The sequence below is a fragment of the Triticum urartu genome, chromosome 2A, assembly GCF_056163025.1.
Source record: "Triticum urartu cultivar PI428250 chromosome 2A, HENAU_Tu73, whole genome shotgun sequence".
NCBI classification, from domain to species: Eukaryota; Viridiplantae; Streptophyta; class Magnoliopsida; order Poales; family Poaceae; genus Triticum; species Triticum urartu.
The window spans coordinates 313,823,603-313,839,786 of NC_141874.1; the positions used below are offsets into that span (position 1 = coordinate 313,823,603).

Consider the following 16,184-nt stretch of genomic DNA (forward strand, 5'->3'; position numbering starts at 1 on the left):
GGCCCGCCCCGGGCCAGATCTGGGCCGCCGCCCCGCGCCCGTTCGCCACCGCGCGCCCGAGGCGCCCCGCCGCCGCCGCCAGGTGCTCCGCCGTGCCGCCCTCGCCGGCATGGCCCGCCGCCACCGCATCCCGCCGGCGCCGGCCTCGCTCCCGACGTGCACAGCGCCGCCGCTCCGGTTCCTCGCCGGCGCCGCCATACGCGTCGCCGCGCCGGTCGCCTTCCGCCGCCGCCCACGGACCTCCTCGTCGGCGTCGTCCAACGGTGCCGCCCCCGCGCCATGCTCGCCGGAGCTCCACCGCCCTCCGCCGTCGTTCGTCGCCGGAGATCCGCTCCGGCCAGATCCGGGGGAGTGGGATGAGATCCACCACTCCCCTGATCCAAACGGGCGGCCGCGTCCCGGATCACTTCGACCCGGGACCTCCTCGTCCATTTTTCCCCGAGAGGTCTATATTTCTACTAAGTCCCCGAAATTTCCTGATTCAAATGCCCGTGTTCATCATGTCACAACTTTGCATCCGTAACTCCAATTCATGCGTGTAGCATATCAAAATGTTCGCCTCAGAGAGTAAATCATTTCATCTCATTGCATCATTTTCATTTAATCTCATCTTGATACCCGAAATGCTGTTGGAAGAGAGCTATTTGAGTTAATTGTCAGATCTGCTGCACCAAATAGCTATTTGTCATTTTTTTCCATGATTATTGTGTGCATGATATGCTCCTGAGCTCTACATGAGTTTTGTTATATGTTTTGCCATCTTTACAGAGGTGCTATCCATGTATTTTTGTGATATGTGTGGTGACTAGCACAAGCTTGCAAAGTAGTGCATTCGGTAATGCTGATTTCAGGGACTTAGAATTTCTCTAAGTCCTTGATCTGTTTTTATCAATATGCCATATAGTCATGTTGTTTCCTAGTGATCCATGCCTCTTTTGAGGATGATCAGTAAGGGTGATTTGTTAATCGTGTGGTGCTCTATCCATCCATGTCTTTGTTTGCAATTATGGTGCTCTACTTTTGCTATTTCGTAATTCCTGGCAGATTGTCTACTTGTTAGCGATTTTGCCGAGGATGTTGTTGTTGAACCGTGCATGCTATGTTGTTTTTCTTGCCATGTCTAGCTTATATAATGTGTATTCTTGATGGATGTATGCTTAGTTTGTAATGCCTTGCTCTGTAGTGAGTGCATCGAGCTCGTAAACATGCCTACTCGTTAACATATTTGCATGCTCCAGTTTTTCTCTAAGTCTGAGATCTGTTTATGTTTTTTCCATGTTCACATGCTTGTAATTGTCTTTTCTGATCCCTTTTAGCTCAAGGTCACTAAGGGAATTTTGTTAAGCTCTTTGAGTAGCTCCATGCCATGCCTTGCTTTGCCATGTTAAGTTCCTGTAGCATATAGTTTTCATGCTCCAAAGTGTGCTACCTGATCTGAAATTCCAGGCTTGTGTTAATTTCACTAAGTCTGAAATCTGTTTACCGTTTGCATTTTTTCCATGCTTGTTTGAATCTGTTAATGGATGAATTGGCCATAGCTCAGTGTTCATCTTTTGTTAAGCATTATGAGTGGATCCCTGCCATGTATTTTGTTGCCATGTTTGAGTGTTGTAGCATAATTTTCTTGATGCATTTAGATGGCTACTTGCTGTTTATCGCAGACCGGTGCCATATTTGTTTTGCTTGCCATTTTCAAACCGTGCATCCGATTCCGGTGATCTTTATATCGATTTCAACCGAAATCACCTCACCTTTCCAGTGGCACTCTTGGATTTCCAAGTTGAGGCCAGGTTCAATCATTCCTTGTCAAATCATGCATATGCATCGCATACCGCATCCCGCATATCATACCATGTTCATGTGTTGGTTGTTTACTATGTTGTGTGCTTCTTTCTGGTGTTTGCTTCTTCGGGTTGGATTCGGTAACGTCGTGTTGTGAGGATTCGTTCGACTACATCCGTTTGTCTTCTTCATGGACTCGTTCTTCTTCCTTGCGGGATTTCAGGCAAGATGATCATACCCTCGAAATCACTTCTATCTTTGCTTGCTAGTTGCTCGCTCTTTTGCTATGCCTATGTGGCGATACCTACCACTTGCTTATCATGCCTCCCACATTGTTAAACCAAGCCTCTAACCCACCTTGTCCTAGCAAACCATTGTTTAGCTATGTTACCGCTTTGCTCAGCCCCTCTTATAGCGTTGTTAGTTGCAGGTGAAGATCGAAGTTTGTTCCTTGTTGGAACATGGAGATGTTGTTCCTTGTTGGAACATGTTTACTTGTTGGGATATCACAATATCTCTTATTTAATTAATGCATCTATATACTTGGTAAAGGGTGGAAGGCTCGGCCTTAATCCTGGTGTTTTGTTCCACTCTTGCCGCCCTAGTTTCCGTCATATCGGTGTTATGTTCCCGGATTTTGCGTTCCTTACGCGGTTGGGCTATAATGGGAACCCCTTGACAGTTCGCCTTGAATAAAACTCCTCCAGCAATGCCCAACCTTGGTTTTACCATTTGCCACCTAGCCTTTTCTTTCCCTTGGGTTCTGCAGACTCAAGGGTCATCATTATTTTAACCCCCCCGGGCCAGTGCTCCTCTGAGTGTTGGTCCAACCTGCCAGCTGCCGGTGGCCACCAGGGGCAACTCTGGGCTGGCCTACCGGAAGTTTGGACAATATGAGTGTGCCCTGAGAACGAGATATGTGCAGCTCATATCGGGATTTGTTGGCACATTCGGGCGGTGTTGCTGGACTTGTTTTGTCTTTGTCGAAGTGTCTTGTAGAACCGGGATACCGAGTCTGATCGGAATGTCTCGGGAGAAGGTTTATCCTTCGTTGACCGTGAGAGATTGTAATGGGCTAAGTTGGGACACCCCTGCAGGGATTTGGACTTTCGAAAGCCGTGCCCGCGATTATGGGCAGATGGGAACTTGTTAATGTCCGATTGTAGATAACTTGAACCTTAACTTAATTAAAATGAATCAACTGCGTGTGTTACCATGATGGTTTCTTCTTGGCGGAGTCCGAGAAGTGAACACGGTGTTGGAGTAATGTTTACCGTAGGTTGTTCTCTAGTTCTTCGTTCATGCTTTGCCTCCTCTTCTCGCTCTCTTTTGCGAACAGGTTAGCCACCACATATGCTAGTCGCTTGTTGCAGCTCCACATATTACCTTACCTTTCCTATAAGCTTAAATAGTCTTGATCGCGAGGGTGTGAGATTGCTGAGTCCCCATGACTCACAGATACCTCCAAAACCAGCTTGCAGGTGCCGATGAGTCCGTGCTGATGACGCAACCAAGCTCAGGAGGAGCTCGATGAAGATCTTGTCCTTTGTGTTGTTTCGTTCTAGTTGATCAGTAGTGGAGCCCAGTTGGGGTCGATCGGGGACCGTGTCGCATTTGGGGTTCTTCTTTTATTTTGGTACCGTAGTCGGACCATGATTGTATTGGTTGATGTAATGCTATTTATGTACTTTGTGTGACGTGGCGAGTGTAAGCCAACTATGTACCTTTCCCCTTATTATCTATTTACATGGGTTGTTGTGAAGATTACCTTACTTGCGACATTGCTTTCAATGTGGTTATGCCTTTAAGTCGTGCTTCGACACGTAGGAGATATAGCCACATTGGGGGCGTTACAGAGTCCCTGATGTGATCACGGACATGACGAGGAGTCTCAAAATGGTTGAGACATGAAGATTGATATATTGGAAGCCTATGTTTGGATATCGGAAGTGTTCCGGGTGAAATCGGGATTTTACCGGAGTACCGGGAGGTTACCGGAACCCCCCGAGAGGTTTATGGGCCTTAGTGGGCCTTTACGGAGAAAAGGAGAGGCGGCCAGAGCTGGGCCGCGCGCCCCTCCCCCTAGTCCAAATAGGACAAGGAGAGGGGGGCGCCCCCCCTTCCTTCCTCTTTCCCTTCTCTTTCCCCCTCCCAAGTCCTAATCCAACTAGGAAAGGGGGGAGTCCTACTCCCGGTGGGAGTAGGACTCCTCCTGGCGCGCCCTCTCTCTTGGCCGGCCGCACCCCCCCTTTCTCCTTTATATACGGGGGCAGGGGGCACCCTAGAGACACAACAATTGATCAGTTGATCTTTTAGCCGTGTGCGGTGCCTCCCTCCACCATAGTCCACCTCGATAATACTGTAGCGGTGCTTAGGCGAAGCCCTGCGTCGGTAGAACATCATCATCATCACCACGCCGTCGTGCTGACGAAACTCTCCCTCAACACTCGGCTGGATCGGAGTTCGAGGGACGTCATCGGACTGAACGTGTGCTGAACTCGGAGGTGCCGTGCGTTCGGTACTTGATCGGTCGGACCGTGAAGACGTACAACTACATCAACCGCGTTATGCTAATGCTTCCGCTTTCGGTCTACGAGGGTATGTGGAGACCACTCTCCCCTCTCGTTGCTATGCATCACCATGATCTTGCGTGTGCGTATGATTTTTTTGAAATTACTACGTTCCCCAACACTATATGTTGTATCAAATGTCAAAATATCCCCGAAGAAGGTGTACTGCACCCTGCTGTTGCCACTAGCCCACATTAGAGTGCTTATCCGACCTTCTTTGTCAGCTTGAACTCGGTAAGTGAACCGGGGGTCATTCGAACAAAGTTCTTGCAACACTTCCATAGTTTTCGTCACATCATTCTCTGCCAAAGCCAAGTGCAGCAGCTCCAACTCTTAACTCTATAAAACAAAGTGACAGTAGGTAGCTGTTGTGAGTCACATTATATTTGAAACCCTATTGAATCAACACTTATTAGATTACGAGGTTAATCTCTTCGAATAACATTTTGCTTCATCTTTTTTACTGTTTTCTTATTTATGAAATGCTCATACAAATACCACAACACAACTACCGTGAACACTTGCATAAACTTAATTTTCTTACTGATTATAAGTTATTCTGCAGGGGAACCATATGAATTAAGTATCTATATTTTTTCATCGACATGGAAAGTTTGGAACAGGAACAAACAAGCAGCAAGCATACAACACCCCAACACCCCAAGTCTACCATGCCTGAACTTTAAGCAGCAAGTAGTACTTCCATTTCGTTGTAATTTCTCACCACACACCCCCACCCGTCGCCAAATAAGATAATTCGTTAACTATCTGAGGTAATCATAACTAAAGTTAACTCAGACCATCTATATGCACCTTTTAGTCCAGCCAGGAGTTTTCGGGTCTACTTGCTCTATGGAGTTCTCTGACGCCTCAGGCTTTTCTCCACTTCCTAGCGCTTGAGTAGTTTGAGCAGCACACACCTGGGTGTCTGCACTCGATGCCATCGTTGTAGGAAGCTCAATAACCGGACGTGTCGTCACGGGGTACCAAAGAGGACTCATTGGGCTGTTGTTCTCATTTACCTCCTCCAGCAGAGTTCTGTTGCAATCACAAATTGTGGGGAGAGTTGTTAGATCCACTGGAAAACATCAATCTACAAGTCAGCGTTGAAGCAGAGAGGTAACATGCCCGTACTTGCTTATGGGTTGCATCAAGAACTCCATTGCCGGCCGGATTTGTTCGTCACTCTGTCGCAAGATCTAACTGCAGCGCTTCGCCACCCTAAAGACTCCAAGATCCAGGGACGAGAGGTGAAGATAGCTGCCCTATCCATACCACCTTCCGCATTTACTCCGGTGCCTCACGTCGTCACCGGAAAGCAAGAATTCCGATCCACGGATCAGGACGCTGGCGTGATACCGAGCCACGACTCTACCTTTCATCGTCGCCGGGGTGCAAACGCACGTCCACCTAATGGCCCACCCGTCAGGCATATTTTATAATTCGTCAGTCCGGGGTGGTCCAACGCCCGTGAATCGGGCAGCTAAAACGAAGGGATTAGATAGCGAGTGCCTGTGTGCTCGCGATCACATACTCCGCGTCCCTGTGTAAGAGCATCTCTAGCAGACCCCGTATAATGCTCAACCTGTAAAATAATCGTCAAAATACGGGTCCGTGTGAAAAAGTCATCCGATCAAACATTGTAAACGCGTTGGACCCGTAAATTTTTTTAAGGGGCGCGGAAAACATCCTGTCTAAACTGTGAAGATAAGGATTTCATAGCCAAACCGAAAGGGCCCTGTATACTCGAGAGACCGTTGGCGGGAGTCTAACTGCCATCGGAACCTTCACGGCTCGCTCCCGTCCGCTCGTCCCTGACACCGACGGCCTACTCTGGCAGTCGCGCTCGCCTGCCGACCGGCCGTCCTGACCGCCGCGCTCGTCCTTTGCTCCGCGGCTCTCGAACGGAGCTAGCTAGCTAGCTCAATGCGCCGGCCGTTCGATCCGGCCGCCCTGGCCTCCGCCACGCGCCGCGGCCACCCTGTGTCTTCCTCGTCTGCCCGTTCGTCGATGGCCGTCGTGCCCTACGATATGTGTCAATTTTAGATTGACGCGAGAAAGAGGACGACCAGAAAAAAGAATCGGCATATTCAAAGAATATGCTTTTTTACGGATTGATTATACGGGTTCTGTTCTATCGCAGCTAAAATCCATTCTTAAAACACATTTTTCTCGACCCGTATAACTATTTTTCTCGACCCATATAACTATTTTAAAGTGCGCCATATCAGGGTGTGCTAGAGAGATGCTCTAGACTAGAAGCAGTCCACGTGCTCGATTCCCCCTCTCCCCACGGACGAGACTTGCCTGCTCCCCCAGCGTGCTCCCATCCATGCTCCCGCATACGTGGCATGATTTAATTGGAACAAAATAAGGTCCGGCCCCATCTCTTAAAATCAGGGGAGATGATTAGATTAGAAAAAAAAAAAGGAAAAAGACAGCTGTAGGATGGAGCGGAGTACGGATAGGAGCATGCGCGAGCCGGATCCCTCCCCCACTACGCCACGACCATCTCCCTCCACTAGGCCACGACCATCTCCCCTACCGTCAGCCTGACCGCCTCCATCCGCCGGCATCACCCGCCTTCGCCAGGGAGCCCTTCTTACATCTGCAGCCTTCTTGTCTAACCGGGGATCTGTTGGTTTCTTGGTAATCCTTCCTTGTTCTTGGCCCAACTAATTCCCCTTTATTGCATCCCGTTCCATTTCTTGACTCCACTCCGTGACTTCAAATTGATGTGAGCAGGCCTACCGGGGACGTTGCGGTTCAGGGACGCTGGATTTTTTGGCGCCGTCCCAGCGTGGTGATGAATACGAGGCCTGTAGTGCTGGTCTGCCTCCTCATCGTGCTCATCATCACGTCGCAGTTCGAGTGGAAGCAGCAGATCGAGGACGCAGCTGACGCGGACCCTGTCACCGCGCGCCGGCGGCAGCAAGTCCTAGCGAAGGAGGACGCCGTCAAGGAGAAGGTGAGCCCGCCAGAAAGATTCTTGCTTGATTAGCTGTAGCTCCCTTTTGTTGTTCTATAGGCCCACCCAAGATTAGCAGCAAGTTAGGTGTATTCTTTGGCTCGAAGCTACAGAAGAGATCAGTTGGCTTATATGGCAGGATCTGAATTAAATTCAGATGCGAAATCAAAGTTGTGGTTAGAGATTAATCAATGTGCGCAGGCTCTGAGTCAATTTCAGTATTTATTGGGCGGAATATTTGATGAGTTCATCAGTATAGTCGTCATTTAAGACTTATGAGCAATACATATTGTTTTAATAAGCTAAATAACGCAGGCACCTCTTAGTAAGATTCTAAACTGACAAGTGCTGCTGAAACATACTCCTCCGGTCCTTTTTACTCCGTATATTAGATTTGTGTCAAGTCAAACTTAGCAAAGTTTGACCAAATTTATATTAAAAAGTATCAACATCTACGACACTAAATATATATATACTATGAAACTACATTTCATAATGAATCTAACAATATGGATTTGGCATTGTGAATGTTGATACTTTTTTCTATAAGTTTGGTCAAAATAGAGATAGTTTGACTCCAGACAAAACTTATATGCAGACTAAAAAGGACCAGAGGGAGTATGTAAGAAACCCTCAACAAGCTGTGGCCTTGACACATACATTTGCAAGATTGCATACAATTACATCTGAAACATACATAAGAAACCATCCACACGCCGTTGCCTTGAGACATACAGTGCCGCTGTTTGCAACTTTGCATACCTGTCCCTGTAAGGGTTTGCAGGCATAGTTTCTACTCCGTTATGGTTGACACTGTAGGAATTTTGGATAATCTCACAAGTCTCTGCATGTTTGGTGGCAGTAACGAGATAAGTACTGAATATATATCCTGTTTTCATGGGAAACAATTGGTTAAGTAGGTGTGCCTAGGTATATTTAGGGCTATTAGCGAGTTAAAAGGACATTCATCATGATAGGACATGTGAACAATCAGGGAATCATTCATAAAAAGAGAAGCTATGTTGTGTGAAAAGCATCACAAGACCTGCATTTCTGATTTTGGCATCTGTCTCCTCAGAATTTTGATGTTTCACGGAAATGGTTGTACCACAGAAGCGCTTCAATTCTTGTCCGTGCATCAATGAAATTGTCATAGGCTAATAGTCGAGTTGTGCATCATTGAGTTCAGATTAGGTCCATCGATTAATTCTGAGCTTGTTTCTTAAAACCTGGCCAGGGTGCTATTTGCAGTCACCCTCGAAATTAGGCAGTCCAATTCCTAACTGTTGATAAATGGGATGCAAATTTTCCGCACATTGTTGTATGTGCACTTATTTTGGTTCATTGATGAGTAAGATGTTATGTGATATGATTTTAGAGTGGGGAGAGGGGCTCTTGCACTTGAAGGCAAGTAACAAGAACAAGAACAACAACAACAACAACAACAACAACAACAACAACAAAGTCTTTAGTCCCAAACAAGTCGGGGTAGCTAGAGCTGAAACCCATAAGATCTGGCAACCAACTCATGGTTCTGGCACATGGATAGCTAGCTTCCTCTTCTGGGTTTCATCTCCATAAGAGTGGCTGAGTTTTGACGTTGGCTCGCCAAGCCTATCACAGCCCTCCTCCTTTATCCGGGCTTGGGATCGGCTATGTTGAGACAACATAGGCGGAGTTACTTGAGCAAGTACTATTTTATTTTTTGCTTAGTCCAATGTGTGGATGCCGGTCTGGTGTAAGCTGGTTAGTTCATCCATGAGTTAGCTCAATACTCAAACTCCCAATCCTAATTCTAAGGTAGTGATCCTAACCATGGTTTTTGAGTCGCTGATTAGTCGCTGCATAGTCGCCGACTAATCGCCAAGTCGTTTTCCAAAAATCAGGGCGACTCGCGACTATACAGCGACTTATGGCGACTATACAACGACTTTCGTCGACTATACGCTGAGCCGCAGGGCTCGCGGCGACTCACCAAGTCGCGACTCAAAAACCTTGATCCTAACTATCGTAAAGAGATATTGTTGCTGCCTCTGTTGGTGCTGCTTGAGCTGACTAACAGCTACGTTGCATCGATACTTGGTTACGTATCGGATATGTGATACGGGGATACGCCCGTTCAGGGGAGTATCCTACTGGATACACGCGCTTTCTGAAGTATCCGCGCAACGTAGACTAACAAGACTCATTACATGATTCTTTTACAATGCACATATGATCATCCTTGTACAGAGTGTTTTTTTTGTTAGTGCACATTTTCTACTATAAGCTGCATTCATGATTGCTTTTGTGGAACCCGTAAATGCACGAGTGTTCTGGTCAAAATATGTATAGATGCCGCTCTATCTAGATTTGTTTATCTATGGATGTTGCTCTAAATCCATCATTCACTGTCGAACATAGGATTGAAATGCTCATAATTGTTGTTAGATTTTAAGTTTGATGACTCCATAAATTAAATTGGTTTTTAGTAAACTGCAACTACATAAGTACTTAGTTTCAGGCTTTCTTTCTTGGCAACCAACTGGTAAAAGACCTTACAAGTGTGTGTTCAGCAAGATAGCAAAGATGGTAAGCCGCAAGAACAATCAAGATATTTTTAATGTAAAAAATGCTCTATTCTGTTGAAATCAACAGAAGATCCCACATTTCTAAGAGCTCTGCCAGTGCGACCTGAAACTTTGGCTGTGGCAGCAAAACTGCGGCCCTGCCGAAGGGAACCTGTTACAGGCCAGTAATCAATTTAGGGATCCTTTTGCACATAATTAGTTCAAAGTTGTCTTTTGAGAAAATTCAAATCTGAACATGTTTTTGGGAACAAGGCCAGGCTACTATTCGTTGTTGCTTGTTTAACTAGCCTGTTTCAACTTGTTCCAAACTGGATAAAGGCATGCATATTTTCTGCACATGGTAATATCTGCACCTATTCTTTATCGCTTTGTAAGCATGACTCTGAAATATAGACATAATCACACATGTATAGCATGTTGGCTCATCTGCACTTCCCAAAAGGCATATACATGAAGATCTTTATATATGCTGGACAAAGCAAAATCTGCGAGTGAACATATTGGAGCAACTCGAGAGTCGCTACATCGGCCTGACCTCCAGAATAATCGTTCGAATGTTGATTTTGGTCAAAAAAGCCGGTCTAGCAGAATCGCCATCCTGCGCTTCATTGCCTTAATTTTTGGAGGCTGCTCCAAATCAATCCCGTGAGCCTCCATATTTGGAGGTTTGCGCGTGGTATAGCGCTCCCTCCATCCACCCGATTTCAGAATCGCCATGGACATTTCAGGACACATGCCCCCTTCCTCTGCTGTCGTTTGGTGCCGCTTCCTCCCCCCTTGCCGCCACGATTTGGCCCTGCTCGCCTTCGGTGAGCCGTTCCCCGACCTCGCATGCTTCGCCGCAGCCCCGCGCCCGCTTCCCGCCGTCCGGCTATGCCTGCGACCTCAAGGTGTTCGATGACTTTCCCGAAGGTAAATTTCCCCAAATTTGTTCATGTAGACTAATCTAGCACCTCATTGATTCGTGTAGATAACATAGGATTCACAGTTTGTGTAGATGGAGCCGATGATAGAGGAGTTCTTTAATGATTCGTTGTCAGTCTTCGAGCTCCAAGTCCGCGAGTAAGGTCATGGACACCGTAGGTGATGAGATTGTGTTAATGGCTGCTCAATGGATAGCGGCAATCGGAACAAAGAGAAAGTGTGTGGAATTGTAGATGAGTCATTTGACATTTCATCCTAATAGAGTCGTCGATCATAATTTGTGCATGTCTAACAACTTTGTGCCTGGTTGTACCTATCCTGCCTACATGATCTATCGACGCTTCCACACATCGCAACGGCTATTTCGTCGAATTGCCGATGACATAGAAGCCAATGAACCGTTCTTCAAGCAACGGAGAAATACTGTGGGTCTGTTAGGTTTTTCTACTGCTAGAAGGTGACCGCGACACTCTGGATGATTGCATATGGCACTCCTGTAGATATGTTAGATGAGTATCTTGGAATGGACGAAGATACAGTCATAAAGTGCACAAAAGCGTTCGCTGATACCGTGGTTAGGGTTTATGGAGATGAGTATCTGCGAACACCCAACGACAAGGACATGGTGACGCTTTTAGCGATGAATGAAGCAAGAGGCTGGTCTGGGATGCTTGGGAGTGTTGACTGTATGCATTGGAGGTGGAAGAATTGCCTGCAGCTTGGCAAGGCCAATTCACCTGGCATTGCCATGATCCGACAATTCTTTTGGAAGCGGTTGCCTTCGAGGATTTGTGGATTTGGCATTGCTACTTTGGGTTGCCTGGATCTCACAATGACATCAACGCCTTGCAAATATCTCATTTGTTGCCAAAAAAGGCTTTCGCCCTGCTTTATATACAAAGCAACGGTCAACCACGACCCGGTACAAACGCACGCCACCACAACACACGCACACACCCAAGGCAGGATACATAGGCGCTGAGCGCAGCAACACCACCCCTAGCACTACAAGAGCAACCGAGGTCCTCAACCGTGAACACGCCACTGCAAAGAGATGAAGCCGCATACGACGAACCGTGTGCTCCAAGGCGGCGCCTTCAGGAAGGTTACGACACCAGAGCGCCGCCACCGCCCAACCCGAGGATCAGAGTTTCCCCTGGAGCAACACGACGGGCAATGAGAGCCACGACGACGCCTTCAAGAAGGGAGCGAGCTTCGCCGCCGCCGGTCCTTCCGAACATAGATCAGGTTTTCACTTGGCCAACACTCGCCGCCACCGAAAACCACACCCTGGCGACCATGCCGCCCACACGGCCATGGCCACCGGGCAGCACCGAGCCACGGGCTCTGCCGTGAGCACCGTGGAACCACCACCAGCGCTGCCGCCCCGGCATCCAAGACCTTGACACCACCTCACCCGAGACCCACAGCTACCCCAACCAAAGATACGAGCGGAAAGGACTCGCCTTTCGCACCCCTAGGCGGCCCCCAACGCCGAAACCCAATAGGCCGGCCAAAACTGGCCTCCATCTACCCATCCCGCGGCACCGGGCGCGAGACAAGCTTGCTGCCGGGTGCGAGGCGGGCGATGGACCACAGCCAGGGGAGGGCCAACCCTTCGACGAAGGTAGCGACCAGACGAGGAGGAGGGGGGGTGAAGGTTGAAACGGACCACCTACAAACGAGCTAACGCCGAAAAAAGCAGCCGCCGTAGCCGGCCCGCCGAGCTGCCGTGATGCCGGCACGGCGAATGGAAGCCTCCACACCGAGAGAGCCGAGCCACCTCGCCGCCACCGCCCTCAATCGGAGCAGCAGCCATGCCGGGCCGATGCCCCAACCCGCGCCGCCCACCGGAAAAACTGCGCCAGATCCGGCCGACACACTCCGCCACCACCGCCACCTCCACCGCTGCCGCGGGGCAGAGATTCAGAGTTGTCGCTGGCCACTGCCCAGCAGAAGCCCAGCCGGGTCTCCGCCCACCTCCCGCGCCGCAGGCCGACCCCCAGGCCGCAGATCGGGCCAAAGGCCGACCCACGCGCCGTCGCCAGAGGAAATGGCCCCCGCAGCCGCCGCACTTCGCCGGAGCTTCACCGTGCCGCTGTACCGCCCAGCCCCATGGCAGCCAAGCGCTCCCGCCCCAAGCATGCGCGAGAGGGAGCAGGACCCCGCCGCCACCCACGCCGGCCAGGCTTTGCCTGGCGGTGCCTCGGGACGGCGGCGGGGGAGGGGGGCCGGAAGGAGGAGCGAGGAAGCGGGGCGCTAGGGTTCGCCCCCGGTCGCCCACGGGGACGACGCGGGGGGAGCTTTTCCGTTTTCTGCCAGCAGGTCAAGTACTTGCTCGTATCTCATTTGTTTGCTAGGCTAGCAGGTGGTACTACTCCAGCATGCAACTACACGGTGAATGGTAATTATGACCAAGGCTACTATTTAGCTGATGGCATCTAGCGATTCAACATTTGTGAAGACAACTTCTAATTATGAGACCAGGAAACTTAAGCATTTCGCAAAGGCGCAAGAAGCAGCGAGGAAGGACATTGAGAGAGCATTTGGAGTGATGCAAGCTATGTTTGCAATTGTTTGGGGTCCTGCTCGTTCCTGGAACAAGGATGTCTTGGCAAAAATCATAACATGTGTGATCTCACACAAAATGATCATTGTGAAAATGTTGGCATAACCGTTAGGACTCGCAGGTACACAAACTGCATTCAAGCATTTCTTGAGGCATACCGGAAGATTGAAGACCGGACCTCTCATGATCAGCTGCATGAGGATCTCATTGAGCATCAATGGCAATTAGTTGGGAGATAGTGCGATTATATTTCTTTAAGATCCATTTATTTTTACTTGAACAATTTGCTTTATTGGATTATTTGTTGCATTCAGATTATTTATTATTTGAACTATTCGTTGCATTCGGATTCTTGGGGGCAGATTCCGGGGAAGCTGTGGAGGGCGCAGATTCTGGGAGGATCGGCCAAAAGAATTGGCATGAGATAGAAGAAAACATATTTTTCTTATGGAGGCCGCATTATGGCGACACTGTTTGCGCACAGCATACACAACCTCCAAAACATTATGGAGTGCGCTCCACACGCGCTATGGGGGCTGCGGATATGGCGACTCTGCTGGACTTTCTCTTATCCTTTTATGAGAATGCACATCTAATCATCTTTGCGTGGGGTCTTTTTGATATGTAGATGTTCTCAGATCACCTACATCCATGAATTGTCTTGTAAAGTATAAGTGTACGCGGGCTAAAATAGACTGAGAATTTGCCTCCCCCTCCCCAAATGACTAGGAGGCCTGGGTCTGCCCACCTTTGAGACAACCCCAGGGCAAATCATCAAACCCCTAGTAAATTGTGGCAAATAATGTAATACCCCTGTGAGTGCCACCGTGTTTAGATCTGTTCCTGTGGATGGTGCACTACACCTGTCATTCACTCTCAAACCTAGGCTATGTCGTTCATCAATTCTTGTGCTATCCCTACATTTTGATTGACCAGTACAATATTTTTGGTATTTCTGCTAGTTTGGAGAATGGAGATAGGATCTGACTAATGAGTGACTTAATTTAGCAAAATTTCTTATGCAATAATTGACCACAGTAGCTTCTGGTTGTGTTGTTTGGAAATGCACTCTGCTGTTTCATGTCTGGTTTGCCAGGGCAAGAATTTGCTGAAGCTTCATATCCACAGACCCTTTCTTTCCCTCATAAAATACTTTACATGCTATCTGCAGATACTCTTATCTCAAGAGAAAAACATTCAACAGCTTAATGAGCTTATCGAGAGCCTTCAACGGCAGCTGCTGCACTGCCGTGGTAGCAACGATACCATTCATACCACTACAATTGCTGCTACCGAAGTTAGTGAGGTGGATGGGCATGAAATCATTGATGATTGATGGTAGATAATCTCTTCCCACGTGGTTCTTTTATTCTACAATAGCAGCCATAGAATATTATTGTTTAATCAGGCAACACGTGCTTCACGACTTGCTTCTAATGGAGCGAAGGAACAAATTATGCTTTGATTTACCGCATTGTATACTTGTACTAAGGCCTTTCCCCACAAGTATTGTAGAGAGCTGTAATTTGTACTTAAGTTTGTTTTAGGCCACGTCCACTAATTCAATTGGAAAGTTACCCGCTCATTTCTTTGTTGTGATGATAAATGGCTGATGCTTCTGCACTGTCAATTTTTTTAATATTATTCTAGCCATGAGTGCATCTCATTCATGTTATAAAGTATAGCCATTGTAACTCTACTATGACTAGTTGACCCGTTGCGCCACACCAAATGGCACAGAGAAAATAGTTTCATTTTGCAAGGACATATTCAATATTGGTAGTAGAAAGCCCATGTGTTAAACTATGCTATATTGAAAATATGTTTAGCATGTTGTGAAATCCGAGTTTGAAAAAAAAAATCATATTTGTATAACATGCATAGATCAGCTAAGGAAGCATTTTTTTAGTTGAAAATATGGTTATCACGATGAGAAATCCGAGTTTAAAAACATATTTGTTGAAAATATGATTATCACGATGAGAAATCTGAGTTTAAAAAACATATTTGTATAAGATGTATAGGCCAGTTAAGGATGTATTTTTTTAGCTGGGTTTGTACCAAACTCTATTTTCCATGTGCATGAAAAAAGACCTACTCCCTCCGTTCCTAAATATAAGTCTTTTTAGAGATTCAAATGGACTACCACATACGGATGTATATAGACATATTTTAAAGTGTAGCTTCACTCATTTTGTTCCGTATGTAGTCACTTGTTGAAATCTCTAGAAAGACCTACATTTAGGAACGGAGGGAGTATTTGTGTTGTGCATGGAGGCATAGGTATTTGAAAGGCCCGTATGCTACCTAGCCGCCCAGTCCACGAACAATGCTGTGTGAGGCCCATCTGGAGTAGAATATGAAGTGGCAGGGACTGAATCCATCGAGCCTGTTTATCCCCTTTTCCTCCTCGGTTCCTCGGTTGGGCGAGAGAAGTGTTCCCAGAGAGGTGTACTCAACTGGTGAGTTTCTCCTTTCCTTTGATTTCGGATTTCTCTGCATTCATGGATTTAGTTCTCATTTATTTGGATCTTGCATTTCCCCTCTTTCGTGGCGATTTTTACTTAGATCTTGTGCCGTAATTCTCTCCATTTAGGGATGTATACATATGCAAATAAATCCTTGTAGTTATTCCCGTTGCGCCAAATGGTGGTTGAATCCATGTTCACATTGATTTTTTCCCTTATTTTAGTTATTTTAGTTGTGGGCAAGCACATATGGTAACAAATTTAACCCCCTCTTTTTGCGAATAAAAGTTAACCCTCTCTAATAAAGAAACAATGGAGGCTTGTTGTCTACAA

General features: G+C 47.4%; 1 protein-coding gene across 1 annotated transcript; it reads left to right on the forward strand.

Annotated features, from left to right (window-relative positions):
- Positions 1-6,788: 6,788 nt before the first annotated feature.
- Positions 6,789-14,968, forward strand: LOC125537103 (uncharacterized). Its single transcript, XM_048700406.2, has 3 exons — positions 6,789-7,001; positions 7,098-7,320; positions 14,555-14,968. Exons 2-3 carry the CDS (start codon positions 7,159-7,161, stop codon positions 14,717-14,719), a joined length of 327 nt encoding a protein of 108 aa, XP_048556363.1. The 5' UTR covers positions 6,789-7,001; positions 7,098-7,158; the 3' UTR covers positions 14,720-14,968.
- The last annotated feature ends 1,216 nt before the right edge of the window (positions 14,969-16,184 follow it).